The sequence below is a fragment of the Microcaecilia unicolor genome, chromosome 2 (assembly GCF_901765095.1).
Source record: "Microcaecilia unicolor chromosome 2, aMicUni1.1, whole genome shotgun sequence".
NCBI lineage: Eukaryota > Metazoa > Chordata > Amphibia > Gymnophiona > Siphonopidae > Microcaecilia > Microcaecilia unicolor.
Window position 1 is genome coordinate 602,162,836 of NC_044032.1, and position 16,213 is coordinate 602,179,048.

At 43.4% G+C, this 16,213-nt stretch overlaps 1 protein-coding gene across 2 annotated transcripts in view; it reads left to right on the forward strand.

Annotated features, from left to right (window-relative positions):
* FSTL5 (follistatin like 5) overlaps nt 1-16,213 on the forward strand; it is an 877,920-nt gene that overhangs the window by 815,744 nt on the left and 45,963 nt on the right. For both annotated transcript variants that reach the window (XM_030191590.1, XM_030191591.1), the window contains one exon: nt 10,219-10,343. In XM_030191590.1, the coding sequence (XP_030047450.1) occupies nt 10,219-10,343 (125 nt within the window). The remainder of the gene's footprint in view (nt 1-10,218; nt 10,344-16,213) is intronic.

Sequence of the window (16,213 nt, forward strand, 5' to 3'; positions counted from 1 at the left end):
CGAAGTAATCAAGAAGGTTGAGTAGAATGTTGTGGTTTACCATGTCAAAAGCACTCGACATGTCAAATTGGAGAAGTATGCTTTTGCCTAAAGCTATTTCCTGCTTAAAGTTGGCAAGGAGAGTGATACGCATGGTTTCAGTGCTGTGAAGGGGGCGGAATCCTGATTGTGATTTGTGTAGTATAGAGAACTTATCCAGGTAATCATTAAATTGTTTGGTCACCATGCTCTCCATCATTTTAACAAGAGGTGGAATGGATGCATTGGGGCGATAATTTGTGAGATCATTGCTTTTTTTCTTGGTGTCCTTTGGTATTGGAGTGAGTAAAATGTTACCATATTCCACAGGGAAGAAACCATGTTCAAGCATGTAATTTAAATAGCATGTAAGGTCTGCAATAAAGCATGTAGTTTAAATAGCATGTAAGGTCTGCAATAAAGCGGTCAGGGGCAGATTTGAGTAAGTGGTTAGGACAGGTGTCCAGTTTGCAATAAGATTTTGAAAATTTATGAAACGCCTGGGTAACTAAATCAATGGTGAGGGGGCAAAGTTTAACAGGGTCTGATCTACAGGGTATTCTCCCAGGGTAGAATCTAGGCAGTTGATTAAATAATCCATGTCTGAGTTGTGCTGAGGGAGTGAATTACGCAATTTTGTTATTTTTTCCTTAAAGTATAGCAAGATTGACGGTAGATGAGGTTTCAGAATTGATAGAGGTGAGTGAGTTAGAATCTGTTAGTTTATTGACAAAATGGAATAGTTTCTTCAGGTCTTTGTAGTCTGGACCTATTTTAGTTTTATAGTAGAGCCTTTTGGACTGTCTTATTGCATATTTGTATTTTCTTTGCATTAGTTTCCATGCATTAAGAGTGTGTTCATCTTTTTTTTTTCTCCATGCCCGTTCATGTTTTCTGGAAAGAGTTTTTAGTTTTCTTAGTTCATCATTGAGCCAAGGCATTGGGTCTTGTCTTCTTGTTTTGCGTGTTCTTAAAGAGGTAATTCTCTTTTTCCTTTTCTAATCCAATGGGTGAGTTTCTATCCTGGGGGGGCATAGGTCAAGAATTATAGGATCATTTTGGGAATGAATCCAGGTTTCATTAATGAAAATTAAGTCAAAGTTTTCTGAGGTAATTTAATCACCTCACTTGTCATTCTGATTTTCATATTATTTATAAATGTGGTAAATAGCACTGGTCCCAGTACTGACCCCTGCGGCACTCCACTGTTCACCTTCCCCCATTGAGAGAAATGACCATTTAACCCTACCCTCTGTTTTCTGTCCAGTAACCAATTCCTAATCCACACCAGAACCTTGCCTCCTATCCCATGACTCTTTAATTTTCTCAGGAATCTCTCATGAGGAACTTTATCAAAAGCTTTCTGAAAATCTAGATACACTACATCAACTGGCTGACCTTTATCCATTTGTTTATTCACGCCTTCAAAGAAATTAAGCAAACTGGTGAGGCAAGACTTCCCTTGGCTGAACCCATGCTGACTCTGTCCCATTAAACCATGTATGTCTATATGTTCTGCAATTTTATTCTTTATAATATTTTCCACTATTTTGCCCAGCACTGATGTCAGGCTTACCTGTCTGTATTTTCCCAGATGACCCCTGGAACCATTTTGAAAAATTGGTGGCACATTGGCCACCCTCCAATCTTCAGGTTCTTTGGACGATTTCAACGACGTATTACTGATTGCTTGGACAGATTTGATATTTTGCATTATTCTCAATCAGGGTTCTGAGCTAATTTTAGTGCTGAAACCACATTTTATGCTTTAATAGCTGAGACCAAAATTTTGATGCGTGAAGGGAGAAAAGCTCTTATTATGCAGTTTGATTTATCAAGCACATTCAATGTCGTGGATCATGAGTTATTATTGAAAACTCTAAATAATATTGGTACAACAGGAAATGTTTTAAATTGGTTTAGGGGGTTTCTTATAAAAAGATCATATCTGGTCAAGATGAATGGGATTCTCTCGATTAAATGGACTAAGGAGTTTGGGGTCACACAGAATTCTACTCTCCCCCGTTCTATTTTAATGTGCTTATGTCCTTGCTGAATTTTGTATTAGAGACAGCAGGTTTTCAGGTTTTTATGTATGCTGATGTTATCACAGTGCTAAGTCTGACTTAGATAAGTACTTAAGTACATAAGTCCATCAAGCCCAGCATCCTGTTTCCAACAGTGGCCAATTCAGGTCACAAATACCTGGCAAGACCCCAAAAAAGCACAAAACGTTTTACACCGCTTATCCCAGAAATAGTGGATTTTTCCCAAGTCCATTTAATAATGGTCTATGGACTTTTCCTTTAGGAAGCCATCCAAATCTTTTAAAACTCCGCTAAGCTAGCCACCTTTACCACATTCTCTGGCAACGAGCTCCAGATTTTAATTACACGTTGAGTGAAGAAAACTTTTCTCTGATTCGTTTTTTAATTTACTACATTGTAGCTTCATCGCATGCCCCCTAGTCCTAGTATTTTTTAAAAGTGTAAACAGACGCTTCACATCTACCTGTTCAACTCCACTCATCATTTTATAGACCTCTATCATATCTCCCCTCAGTTGCCTTTTCTCCAAGCTGAAGAGTCCTAGCCACTTTAGCCTTTTCTCATAAGGAAGTTGTCCCATCCCCTTTATCATTTTTGTCGCCCTTCTCTGCACCTTTTCTAAATCCACTATATCTTTTTTGAGATGCGGCGACCAGAATTAAACACAATATTCGAGGTGCGGTCGCACCATGGAGCGATACAAAGGTATCCTCATTTTTGTTTTCCATTCCTTTCCTAATAATACCTAACATTCTATTTGCTTTCTTAGCTGCAGCATCACACTGAGCAGAAGGTTTCAACGTATCATCAACGAGGAAAAACCTAGATCCTTTTCTTGGTCTGTGACTCCTAATGTGGAACCTTGCATGATTTTATTTATTTATTTATTGCATTTGTATCCCACATTTTCCCTCCTTTTTGCAGGTTCAGTATGGCTTACAATACGATTTGAATGTTGGAAATACAATTTGTTACAGATAGTTAGAGATTATATTATGCAGGGTTAAGCGAAGCAGTTGAGGTGTCGTTAGGGATGTAATAATGGGACATAGGCATTGCAACTTTGGAAGGAAACAATGGTAGCTTAGGGGCGATAAAAGGACATGAAGTCATATGGTATATAACTTTCTGTGAGTAAAGGTATGAGTGATGTGATAATTTGGGAGTGGGAGTTCTGAGATGAATGTACGATGATGTAGCTGTAATTCGGGTTCCTCTTTCCCACATGCATCACTTTGCACTTTCTCACATTAAATGTCATCAGCCATTTAGACGCCCAGTCTCCCAATCTCGTAAGGTCCTCTTGTAATTTTTCACAATGCTCCCGCGATTTAATGACTTTGAATAACTTTGTGTCATGAGCAAATGTAATTACCTCACTAGTTACTCCCATCTCTAGGTCATTTATAAATATGTTTAAAATATTTCACTGATAGTCACTGACTTTCACTGATATTTACAAGATTAAATCTAATATAGAGAGTTGTATTATTATTATTATTATTAATTATATTTGTACCCCATGCTTTCCCACACTTAGCAGGTTCAATGCTGCTTACATAGTAAATAGAATTACAAAGTCTTGAAGTACAAGTTGTAGTAAAACATAGTAGTAGTGGGGTTTTGAGGATATGTACATTGAGCATGGAGAGGTAAACAAAGATTCTCCGATTGTCATCTGGATGGCTAATAATCAGTTAAAATTAAACAGTGATAAAACAGGTTTGCCAGAAAAGGATAGCTCCCCAACATTTCTCCTTTATAGAAAATAACATGAATTACAAATTAGAATCCTCACTGAAGATCCTAGGTGTTATTCTTGACCAAAATCTAACTTTGAAAACCCAAATAAATGTGCTTGTTAGGTGATGTTTCTGGTTGATGTATAATCTCAGACAAATTTGAAAATAATTAACACAGAATAAGTTTAGATTAGTGTGCAAGCTTTGATGATATCTATACTAGATTATTGCAACATAATCTATCTGGGTTTTTCTAAGAACTTGCTAAAGAAGTTACAAATGAAACAAATTACGGCTAAATGGTTGATTTGCTCATTGAAGAAGTTTGACAGAATTACGCTACAATATTGAACTTTATTGGTTGCGTGTGGAGGCTTAGGATCATCTTTAAATTATGTTGTTTAATATTCAAAATGATCATGGAATCACCCTGGCTTATATGTTTACACTGATTAAAGTTCTGCATTCAAGATATGGAACCCAACATTTTTTAAGGCTATCATTTCCAACATGTAAGGGTCTTAAGATCTAAGAGGATCTTTTGCTAAAGCTTAGCTCGGGTTATCTGCAGCATGGCCCATTTAATTCCTATGGGACCTGCTGCAGATAACTCAAGTTAAGCTTTATTAAAAGACCCCCTAAGAGAATTTGTCTTACTTTTTTTTCTTATCAACAGCCAAGATCTGGAATGTATTACCTACACCTGTAATTCATTTGACTCATGTCTCTTCTAATATGTAATCCGCTTCAAACTAGAAACTGGTGCAGGTGCAATATAAGTACTAGGTATTGTAAAGAGGGGCCAATCGAAGGGGGGGACGTGAGATGCTGAACAGGCACTGAGGCATTCTGAAACTGCGGTGGCAGAGGGGTGGCACTTGCTACCCCGTGCCGACCTGTAGTGACACCTTGGATAAGAGCAGCTTGTTTGGGGGGGTGGAGCAATGCCCCCCTCACCTCCCCCTCAAACTGTGCCCATGCAAAATCATGATTAAAAAGAATTTTAAGGCCCATGTTACATCCTATAAATTTCAGAAAGAAGCTCTGTATGGCAAGAGGCAAGTACTATGGCAAGTATTAGCAGTAAGTTTGAGAAATTGAGATCATACTCCACATATTTAGTAAACAGCTTCATAGAGTGTGCTAGTTCCTGCATTAATTGAATGGCATGTAAAGGGGAGGGAAAGCAGGTAGCACATGCTGTCTGCTCATTAACTGTTACTGCAGCAGATAACACAGTAACAACTGTTACATACACTGACAATAGATGGGATCAGGTGCATCTGTTAGCACTTTTAACGTGTGCTGAATATTTTTTCTTTACTTTTATTCTATGAACCGATGTTGGGAATGCCTCCAACAATTAATGCAGGGGCTTTGCAGTATACCCCAATTTGGATAATTATTGAACAGTAACAACAAAAATTTACCACACTTTAGTAAAAGGCTCCCATAGTGAATCTATTGCCAAAGTTGTAGGACTTCAGGTAAGGTAAATATTTTGCGCATCCAAGACCAAAAAAATAAAAAGTGTATTCTTCTTTTTCATTGCTTCTAAAACAGAATATCTGACTATGAATATTCACTTACTAATGATAAGAATATGGGGCCTTTGGTGTATACAGTAAGGGCCTATGCGCATTCAGCACGCTCCAAATTGCCATTACTGCTCGGCTACTGCATGTCCCAGGCAGTAATTCTGAATTTGGCATGTGCCAAAAATACATGCTAGAAAATATTTTCTACTGCAGGGCACTTACCCAGCGGTAAATGGCAGTGGGCATGAGCTGCATGCTTACTGCCGGGTAGCGCATGGGACCTTACCTCTAAGTCAATGGGTGGCAGTAAGGTCTCAGGCCGAAAATGGACGAGTGCTGATTTTCATTTTGCCGCATGTACATTTTCCAGTCCCTTAAAAAAAAGACCCTTTTTCTAGGATGCGGTAATAAATGGCCCAGCGCATGCCCAAAAGATGAGCGCGCACTGCCACAGGCCACTTTTTGCTGTAGCTTTGTAAAAGGGCCCCTGTATGAGGTATGATTTGAATGTACCCTAATTGTATTTTTAACATTGCCATTTTATTGTGCACATGACATGCTATAGTATTTACGGAGGAAGTAATCAACATGGGCTACCATTAAGATGGGTTATTTTACCACTGACTAGTGCTATTTTAGCACAAATTCCATTTTATTCAATGAGACCTAGTTACTAATAACCCTTGTTAATTGTAAAACAACCCGCCTTAATGGTAGCCAAAGTTGATAACTTCACCCCTTAGTGTTCTAATAAGCATGTGTATAAAAATGTGAAACATTACAGCTTATATCAGAGAGATAAAGAACTTAAAGGGAAAAATTGTATAATATAGGCACTAATATTTTCATACCCATTACATATGAAAATGTTTAGAATAATGGTATGCATAGATATATGATCATTTGTGCATCCCATCATTTATCTGCACTTGGTTCTTCAGCTATATGGTAAGCTGTATTGTAGAAAATCATTTGCATCATATCTACATTAGTTGAATGTTCTAATACATGCTTATTAGGTGTATCATTGTATTATATCTCAGGTATTTGAATATCAGTGCTATTAAATGTGTATATTTTTGATACTGTTTCACAGTAGGTCTATTATTAAGTTTCAATGTGCTGTTTTCAAGTTTACCTCATTTATTGTTTTTATGTTTATACTTGGTTGTTTTCCTATTATGCTGTTAACAAATTGTAAGCATTATCTTTAAACTGTATATGCTGTACACCCCCTTGGGTGAATCTCTTCATAAAGGGGATTAATAAATCCCAATGAATCAATTAAAAAAAACTGTCAAACCTCTGCCTAAGCATTATTTTGTAAATACCTGCTTAACTCACATTTATAAGAAGGTGTACACTAGAGATGCCAAGTTACCCTATTCCAGGCTGAAGAATTTGGGCCAGTCCTGGTTTGAACTTATGTCTTGAAGCAGTGTGGGATTTGTAGTGCCTGATCCTGCCCATTGAAATCAGTGATTGAAGTTCCATAATACCTAAAGATGAGGTGTTCAGAAAGCCAGGAATGTCCTAAAATCTCCAGCTTGGAAATGGGTAACTTGTCATCTTTGGTGTACACATGGCCAGGGCTCAAACTTATATACCTAGCTTCTAAAATACTGCAAGTTATGTGAGTATCTGCAGCCAGAACTGTCGGGAGACAAAGCTAGGCCCAGGGCAAAAACATCTTCAGGGTCCCCCAGTGCTCCTACCCCTCATCGCTGTTATCCACATCCCCCCATCACTGTTACCCACATCTCCCCCTCCCCCGTCGCTGTTACCCACCACCACCACTGCTGCTCTCCCCCTAGCCACTGCTGCTTTTCTCCCTCTGGCCACTGCCACTTTTCTCCCCTCCCTTCCTCCTCCCCGCTGGTCTTACCTACAGCTTCCTGAAGATGGCAGTGATTTACAATCAGGGGCCATCTCCATGGCCTTGCTTCTGTTGTACCCTCTCTACTGCAATTTCCTGTTCCAGAGACAACCTCTGACTGAGAATCGCTGCTGGCTCCAGGATCCCATAAGTGAGACCTGCGGAGAGAAAGAGATTTTTTTACTATGGGAACAAAACTTTTTACCGTTCCTGTGGAACTGTGGGATGTTGGCGATCCACAGTGATTGTTGGCACTTTCCGAAAGCCGGGCACTGGGCCCTCTTTGGAGGTGGGGCCTAGGGAATTTTGCCCTCCTACCCCCCTCTTGGGTTTTATTTTTTATTTATAGACTTTCAAAAATTAGTAATCAATAAAAACAACTTGTACAAATAGCATAAGGTAAAGTGTAGTAACTACTCACAGTGGACTAGATTCAGTAAATGGTGCCCAACCCTGGACACCAAAAAAACATGCACTCTGAATGGTATTCTATAAAGGGTGCTCCAGGTTGGGCGCCTTTTATAGAATAGCATATAGCGCTGGGATCGGCACCCAATTTTGGGCACGGGGATTTACATCTACTTTAATCTGGTATCAATCCTCATATGTAAATTAGACATGGATCCTACAAATTCTACATGCATCTTTTGTGAATGCCCCTGACCTGCCTACGACCCTCCCATAGCTACACCCCATTTTCAATTACACGCAAAATGATTTGCATGTCAATCTTTATAGAATAGCACTAAGTTGTGTGTACAAATTGAAATTGTTGCCAATTAATGTTAATAATTGATAGCACCCAATTAAGGACAATTGGCTTATTACTCAATTATATTGCGCACTACTGAGCAAGCTGGTTTGGTCAAGAAATTTGAGTATTTGGAGAACTGTAGTAGAGTTTTGAATCTACGCTTTCTAAACTTTCCTAAATCTACGGTGATAAGCCCAAGGGCTAGGTTACAGAAATATTTAATGGAAGCTTTGTAGTTTCCTAGTAATAATCTACCACCAGTAATGAAGGCTTGTTACCTTTCTTTTTCATTCAAGAGTTAAAGGTTTGAATGAATGATCTTATGAGACTATGGAATTGACAGCTTTTTTAGAAAGCTCTAATGAAGTTGTGACTGAAAAAAAGAACATTGATTGCCACATTTGCACTTGAACAAGATAGAAATTTAATTTATGTTCATAGTTCAGAAAAATGGATGTGGTTTTCTTAGGCTCTGAATGAGTTTTTCCCTGATTTAAGTAGTGAGACCCAGAAAAAGAGGAAGGACTTTTTGGCCCTGCGGCCTCAAGTCTTGGCTCTAGTGACAATATTTTCTTTGAGATTTCCATGTAGATGTTTTATATCTTGTGGTTTTGCTAATTTCCTATTTTTTGAGCCTAACCTATCCTCTTGTATCCTCAATGAAAATCTTAGGGGTTACAATTGATCAGTTTTTATCCTTAGAAAGTCAAGTCTCGAATGCTGCCTCTAGTTCCTTCCATATGCTTTGGAAACTAAAGAGATCACAATCATTTTTCCCAATCCCTTGTTTTAACAAAAATCGATTATTGTAATTCCATCTATGCTGGAATTAAATGCGGCCTTCTTTAAAAAAACTACAAACTGTTCAAAATACGATTGCTCGTCTAAAGCTACCCCACTCTACTACTACTACTACTACTATTTAGCATTTTTATAGCGCTACAAGGCGTACTCCTTCATAATCTACACTGATTACCTATAAAGAGCAAAATTTCATTCAAACTTTGTGCATTGGTCCATGAAATTCTGGGCCCCTTTTACAAAGCTGCGACAAAAAGGGGCCTGCGCTGGCATCAGCGTGTGCTTTTCACGTGTGCCTAGGCCCCTGTTTACCACAGCGGGTAAAAGGCAGGTCTTTGGTTTTTTTCAGCAGATGGTCATGCGTTGGGCTTACCACTGCTTTGTAAAAGGACTCCCTTATTTGGTATGTCACCATCCTAAATAAATGAACTCATTGATTTACCTCCACGCAATGCTTCCATGTCATCCTGAGAATACCTCATTTTACATTTCGCCAGTTGCAGAAAAGTATCATACAAAACAATTCGCAATGCTAACTTTTCTTACCAATGCACCAAAATCTGAAATTCTCTTCCAAAACAAATTTATACTAGTGATTATATGGGTTATTTTGTAATTTATTGAAATCTTACTTTTTTAGCTCAATCTTCAACAATGTTAGAACTTGGTGCTGAATATTATTAGTTCCTTTTATTTCACTTCTTCCTGACGCCCCACTGAATTTGCCCCATCACTTCCTACATATTTTTATGATGTATTCTTTAAATGTAACTCTAATTTCTTTCTTTTTTTTAATGTTTATATTGTAAGCCACATTGAACATGAGTTCCACTTGGGCTAATGCGGAATAGAAATGCCATAAATAAATACATAAATAAATATGCAACTGATTGACTTTTTTTAGTTTCAAGGGAAAGTTCCTCATCTAATAATAAATGTTATCTGCCTCTGCTGGCTAGTTTGACCTCTCTTGAACACTGCTGTTTGATATATTTCTGATGTATCTGGAATATTTTTCCTTTAATTTTATTTCTAATCTTGGATCTTATATTGTGGACTAGTATTTATAGGTTTGTTTGAGATAATCTTTGCTTGTTTATATTTCCATTTGTCTATGTGTTGTAATGCATATCAATTGAAAATTTCATAAATAATTTTGTTTTCAAAATTGCACATGCAAATTGGACGAACCCAAATTTATGTGCACAACTTTGGCATCATTTATAGAATCTGGGGGAATATAATCAGGAAATATAACAGTATCTTAAAGCTAAGAAAGGAAAGTTCAAGTCCTCAAGATATGGGAATACACCCAGAGAGAGAGTTACAATTTTACAGGAAACCATAAAATAATTCATGGAAAGTCATAGCTGTGTAAGCGGTACAAAGATGTTTGTTCTTTTGTAACTCAATAAAGTCCAGATATTTTTTTGTTATTCAGGTGATAACTCAGGCTAGTGGCAGTGCTTCCCACCATACTATCCATACTCAGCCAGTGGGAAATCAGTTTGATAGAGTGGATGATTTCTTCATTCCTTCAACCACCCTCCTCATCTCTCATATCAGGTAAGCAAACAAACTAGAAAAATCCACAACGCCTTCTTATTGTGTTTTCAATAAAAAAGAAATAAAATTTAGGGGCCCTTTTACTAAAGCTTATCGTGCTCTGATTTCTAAGAAGCCCATAGGTATAAAATGGGCTTCTTAGCATTTAGGGCCCCTTTTACCAAGCTGTGACAAAAGGGAGCTGCGAGGCCCCCTTTTACCGCAGCTGGTAAAAGGGAAGTCTCGCCTTCCTGCAGAAAATAGCTGTGCAGAAAGTTAAGCACTTGCCGTGCAGCCATTTCTTTGGGGGGGAGCCCTTACCGCTACCCATTGAGGTGGCGGTAAGAGCTCCCGCATTAACAGCATGTGGCACTTCCCAGTTACTGTCAGGTACAATCCGATGCTACAAAAATAAATACATTTTTGTAGCACCAGAAATGACGGCACGCTAGGGGTGGGAAGTTCCACCGAGCTGCTGCGGTACCACAGTGGTACTTCCTGTACAGCGAATGGTTTGCCCGCATTGGTCTTACCACCGCTTAGTAAAAGGAGCCCTTAGAGCGCAAAAGAGACCCTTAATTTCATTTATTTTAGTAATAACCATCCTGCATTGTTGTTTTTGGAATAAACTAAGATTTGCTTTAAAAATTCAGAATTAGTATTAATGAACTCATATCACATTCCATATGCATAATGCTATTAGATGACATTTTGGTCAGGAAACGTGCAATTTTGATTGTTTTCCATATCATTTAGATCTGCTGTGATATTGATATGTCATCATTAACCAGTAAGTGGAATGCTTTAAGTCTGTAAATTATTAAACTTTTTTTTTCATTTTTAAATTTATTTAATTTCTTTTGTCTCATTTGAAATAATTTCAGCTGTTTCTTTCTGATTCCTTCTGTGTACATATTACAGCCATTCCAGCAACTCAGTAGGTAACTGAAAATGAGAGTATACTGTATTTTGTTTTTTTATTGTATTATTATATTGTTTGAAATTGATTTATATTCTGAACACAAGAATTCTACGTGGGTAGAAAGTAGGTTTGAAGTCGCCATTTGGATAAAAAATAATGATGCTATAGTATGGGCAATGCTTAAGGCCATCCCTCATCAAAAGATTAGAGGAAATTTAACATAGCCGAACTCCAATATCCCTTTAGGGGTTGGGGTAGTGCAATAAAAGTTCCATATCATCAAGCTGATCAATCCATAGACTGGTGGGTTGTGTCCATCTACCAGCAGGTGGAGATAGAGAGCAAACTTTTCCCTCCCTATATGTGGTCATGTGCTGCCGGAAACTCCTCAGTATGTTCTCTATCTCAGCAGGTGGTGGTCACACACAGCAGCAGCTCTGGCTAGGCCTCCAAGCCTAAATTTTAGGTTTTGTTGAGTGCCTGGGGTTGAGGGCTCTTTTGAGCAAGTGCAAACCTGGTGGTGCCAGGTCCCTCCTTTTCTCCCCCCTCCCGCTGGCTCCGTTAAAAAAAAAAAAAAAAAAAAAAAATTTGAACGTCCTTAAAGGCGTTTATTTCGACGTTTATTTAAGCGTCTATTGCAGCTACTCACTGGGACACCAGGTCGTTACAACTCGGAGCGGACAGCAGGTAATTTTTACCTTTTTATAGCGGGCAGGGGGTTCCCCGATTCTTCTCCTCGTGGCATATGGCGTCGGAGGGCGAGGGCGCAAAGGGTCGCTCCCCGGGTCGCTTGAGCGCTTCTAGAGGGGATGCGGGGGTCTTAAACCCTGATTCGCCCTTGTTGGGTGACAGTTTCATGACCGATGAATGTCCCGGTCCTTCCTCCGGCGTGGCGGTTTTTCCCGCCATAAACGCCCATCCCCCGCTCCTCGCCTCCGCCATCTTGGCCGGCCACGCGGCTCGGACGGCTTCTTCTTGGGCCGCCCTTGAGGTTGGAGACATTAATGCCATGAACGCCCTTAATTTGGGCGACGGCACAGAAGCGGCTAAAGTTAAGAGCCGTTCTTCCCGCGCGGCTCCTTCGCGGAGTTTCGCGCCGGACGCCATTTTGGATGCGCAGCATGTCTCTCCCCCGCTATTGCGAGCGCCGGTTGAGGGTGCGTCTAGGGCTGTTGCCCAGGCTGCGGAAGTGCACAGTCTGGGGGGTTTCTCCCCCGAGTTTGTTTTGCTGCTGCATCAGGCCTTCCTCATGCACAACGCTGCCCCTGCTCCCTCGTCTGGTAAAGAGGTTGAGGTTCCCAGAGGTAAACGCCCTCGGGTTGATTCCCAGGCCTTGGAGGAATTTGTCTCCTCCGATGTAGATGAGGGCAGCGTGTCTGAGGTCTCCCAACGGTCCTTTGCGGATTCCTTGGAGGAGACGGATCCCCGCTCGGTTGGAGCGGATGACCCCTCTGCAGCGCGGCTTTTTAGCCCAGAGGATTTGCCCAACCTGTTGTTACAGGCCATGGACACTTTGAAGATTTCCTCTCCGGAGGACGTCTCTCCCTCAGCCCCTGTTGGCTCTGCCATTATGCTGGGGACGAAGCGCCCGCCTAGAACCTTCCACGTGCATGATGCCATGCACACCTTAATTTCGGCTCAATGGGATGTCCCAGAAGCGAGCCTTAAAGTGGCTAGGGCTATGTCCCGCCTCTATCCGTTGGCTGTGAGTGAACGTGAGGCCTATCTGTAGCCTACCGTGGATTCTTTAATCACTGCGGTGACTAAGAAAACGGCGTTGCCGGTGGAAGGTGGCACGGCCCTAAAGGACGCCCAAGACAGAAGATTGGAGGCGGCCTTAAGGTCGTCCTTTGAGGCGGCTGCTTTAAGTTTGCAGGCCTCAGTTTGCGGCTCCTATGTGGCCAGGGCGTGCCTGACTATGGTGCAGCGGGCTTCCCCCTCGGATCATTCCTTGAGGGCTGATTGGCCGGCCCTGGAATCGGGCTTAGCCTATTTGGCAGACTTGCTGTATGATGTCTTGAGGGCCTCAGCGAAAGGCATGGCTCAGACAATCTCTGCGCGGCGGTGGCTTTGGCTGAAACATTGGTCTGCTGACCACGCCTCTAAATCCCGCCTGGCTAGGTTGCCTTTTAAAGGCAAGCTGCTCTTTGGGGTCGAGCTGGACAAAATCGTGACCGATCTCGGCACGTCTAAGGGCAAGAAGTTACCAGAGGTCAGGGCTCGGGCTAGTACTCGTCCCGGTACCTCCAGAGGATGGTTGCAGGAAGCCCGTCGGTACCGCCCGGGCAAGTCGGGTTCCTCTGCCCCCTCTTCCTTCAAGAGGAATTTCTCCCCCAAGCAGCATTCCTTTCGCAGAGACCGCCGTCCCGGAGGTGCTCCCTCCGGTCCTCCCCCAGGGTCTCGTACCCAATGACGGGGTCTTGGTCCACGCCCCAGTGCAGATTGGAGGACGGCTGTCCTCGTTTCTGGGCGAGTGGACCACAATAACTTCAGACGCGTGGGTGCTGGAAGTCATCAGAGACGGCTACAAACTAGAGTTCTGCCGACCCTTAAAAGACGGGTTTGTACTCTCTCCCTGCAAGTCTCCGGTCAAAGCTGTGGCAGTGCAGCAGACCTTGGACAATCTGATCCGCCTGGGCGCGGTCGTTCCGGTGCCAGAAAGTCAGCTTGGCAAGGGACGTTACTCCATTTACTTTGTGCTACCAAAGAAAGGAGGTTCTGTCCGGCCTATCCTCGACCTCAAAGGGGTCAATCGGGCCTTGAAAGTGCGGCACTTTCGCATGGAGACTCTCCGCTCTGTTATAGCGGCAGTGAAGGCAGGAGAGTTCCTGGCATCCTTGGACATCAAGGAAGCGTACCTGCATATTCCCATCTGGCCTCCTCATCAACGCTTTCTGCGTTTTGCAGTCCTGGGACGACACTTCCAGTTCAGAGCCCTCCCTTTCGGGTTGGCTACTGCTCCGCGGACCTTTTCCAAAGTAATGGTGGTCATCGCGGCCTTCCTACGAAAGGAAGGGGTACAAGTCCATCCTTATCTGGACGACTGGTTGATCCGAGCCCCCTCTTATGCAGAGTGCGGCAAAGCTGTGGACCGGGTAGTTGCTCTTTTGAGCTCCCTGGGATGGATCATCAACTGGGAGAAGAGCCAGCTGCGCCCGACTCAGTCCCTGGAGTACCTGGGAGTTCGATTCGACACCCAAGTGGGCAGAGTGTTCCTGCCAGACAATCGGATTGTCAAACTTCAGGCTCAGGTGGACCAGTTCCTAGTAGCCTCTCCCCTTCGGGCTTGGGACTATGTGCAGCTGTTGGGCTCTATGACGGCCACGATGGAAGTTGTGCCCTGGGCCAGGGCTCATATGAGACCACTTCAACACTCTTTGCTGCAGCGCTGGACTCCGATGTCGGAGGATTACACTGTGCGCCTTCCCTTGGACCCAGCAGTGCGCAAGGCGCTGAGCTGGTGGATGCAGACAGACAAGTTGTCTGCGGGAATGCCTCTGGTGACCCCAGAGTGGATTGTCGTCACGACGGACGCCTCATTGTCGGGCTGGGGAGCCCACTGCTTGGGAAGGACAGCGCAGGGGCTCTGGTCTCCTGCAGAGGCAAAGTGGTCTATCAACCTCCTGGAACTCAGAGCCATTCGGTTGGCGCTTTTGGAGTTCATCCCGGTACTGGTGTTGAAGCCTGTACGGGTCCTGTCGGACAATGCCACGGCTGTGGCCTATGTCAACCGCCAGGGAGGTACCAAGAGCGCCCCTCTAGCCAAGGAGGCTATGAATCTTTGCCAGTGGGCGGAAGTGAACCTGGAGCAGCTTTCAGCGGCCCACATTGCCGGAGTCATGAATGTCAAGGCGGACTTTCTCAGTCGCCATACCTTGGAGCCCGGAGAGTGGCAGCTATCTGCTCAGGCGTTCTTGGACATCACGAAGCGCTGGGGCCAGCCGAGCCTAGATCTGATGGCGTCATCGGCCAATTGCCAAGTGCCGCGCTTTTTCAGCAGAGGACGGGACCCTCGATCCCTGGGAGTAGATGCTCTTCTCCAACAGTGGCCGACACAAGAGCTTCTCTATGTGTTCCCGCCCTGGCCCATGTTGGGCAGGGTGCTAGACCGGGTGGCAAAGCATCCCGGCAGGGTAATCCTGGTGGGTCCGGATTGGCCCAGGCGTCCCTGGTATGCGGACTTGATCAGGCTCTCAGTCGACGATCCTCTGCGGCTGCCAGTGGAGCAGGGCCTGTTACATCAGGGTCCCGTGGTGATGGAGGATCCCTCCCCCTTTGGTCTTACGGCCTGGCTATTGAGCGGCAGCGTCTGAGGAAGAGGGGCTTCTCAGACAAGGTCATCGCCACTATGCTGAGAGCGAGGAAGCGCTCTACTTCTACTGCTTACGCCAGGGTTTGGCGTATCTTTGCAGCGTGGTGTGAAGCAGGCTCACTTTCTCCCTTCACTGCTCCAATTTCTTCAGTGTTGGCGTTCCTGCAAGAAGGTCTGGAGAAAGGCCTGTCGCTCAGTTCCCTTAAAGTCCAGGTAGCGGCTCTGGCTTGCTTCAGGGGCCGCCTGAAGGGTGCTTCCCTGGCTTCGCAGCCAGATGTGGTGCGCTTTCTCAAGGGAGTTAATCACCTGCGCCCTCCTCTGCACTCAGTGGTGCCTGCGTGGAATCTCAACCTGGTACTAAGAGCATTGCAGAAGCCGCCTTTTGAACCCTTGTCGAGGGCATCTCTGAAAGACCTGACGTTGAAAGCAGTCTTTTTGGTGGCTATCACTTCAGCCAGAAGAGTTTCCGAGCTCCAGGCGCTCTCATGTCGAGAGCCTTTTCTGCAGTTCACTGAGGCAGGAGTGACTATTCGCACAGTGCCTTCCTTCCTGCCCAAGATTGTTTCTCGCTTCCATGTGAATCAGCAGCTCTGTCTCCCTTCCTTTCGTAGGGAGGACTACCCAGAGGAGTACTCTGCTCTTAAATATCTGGATGTG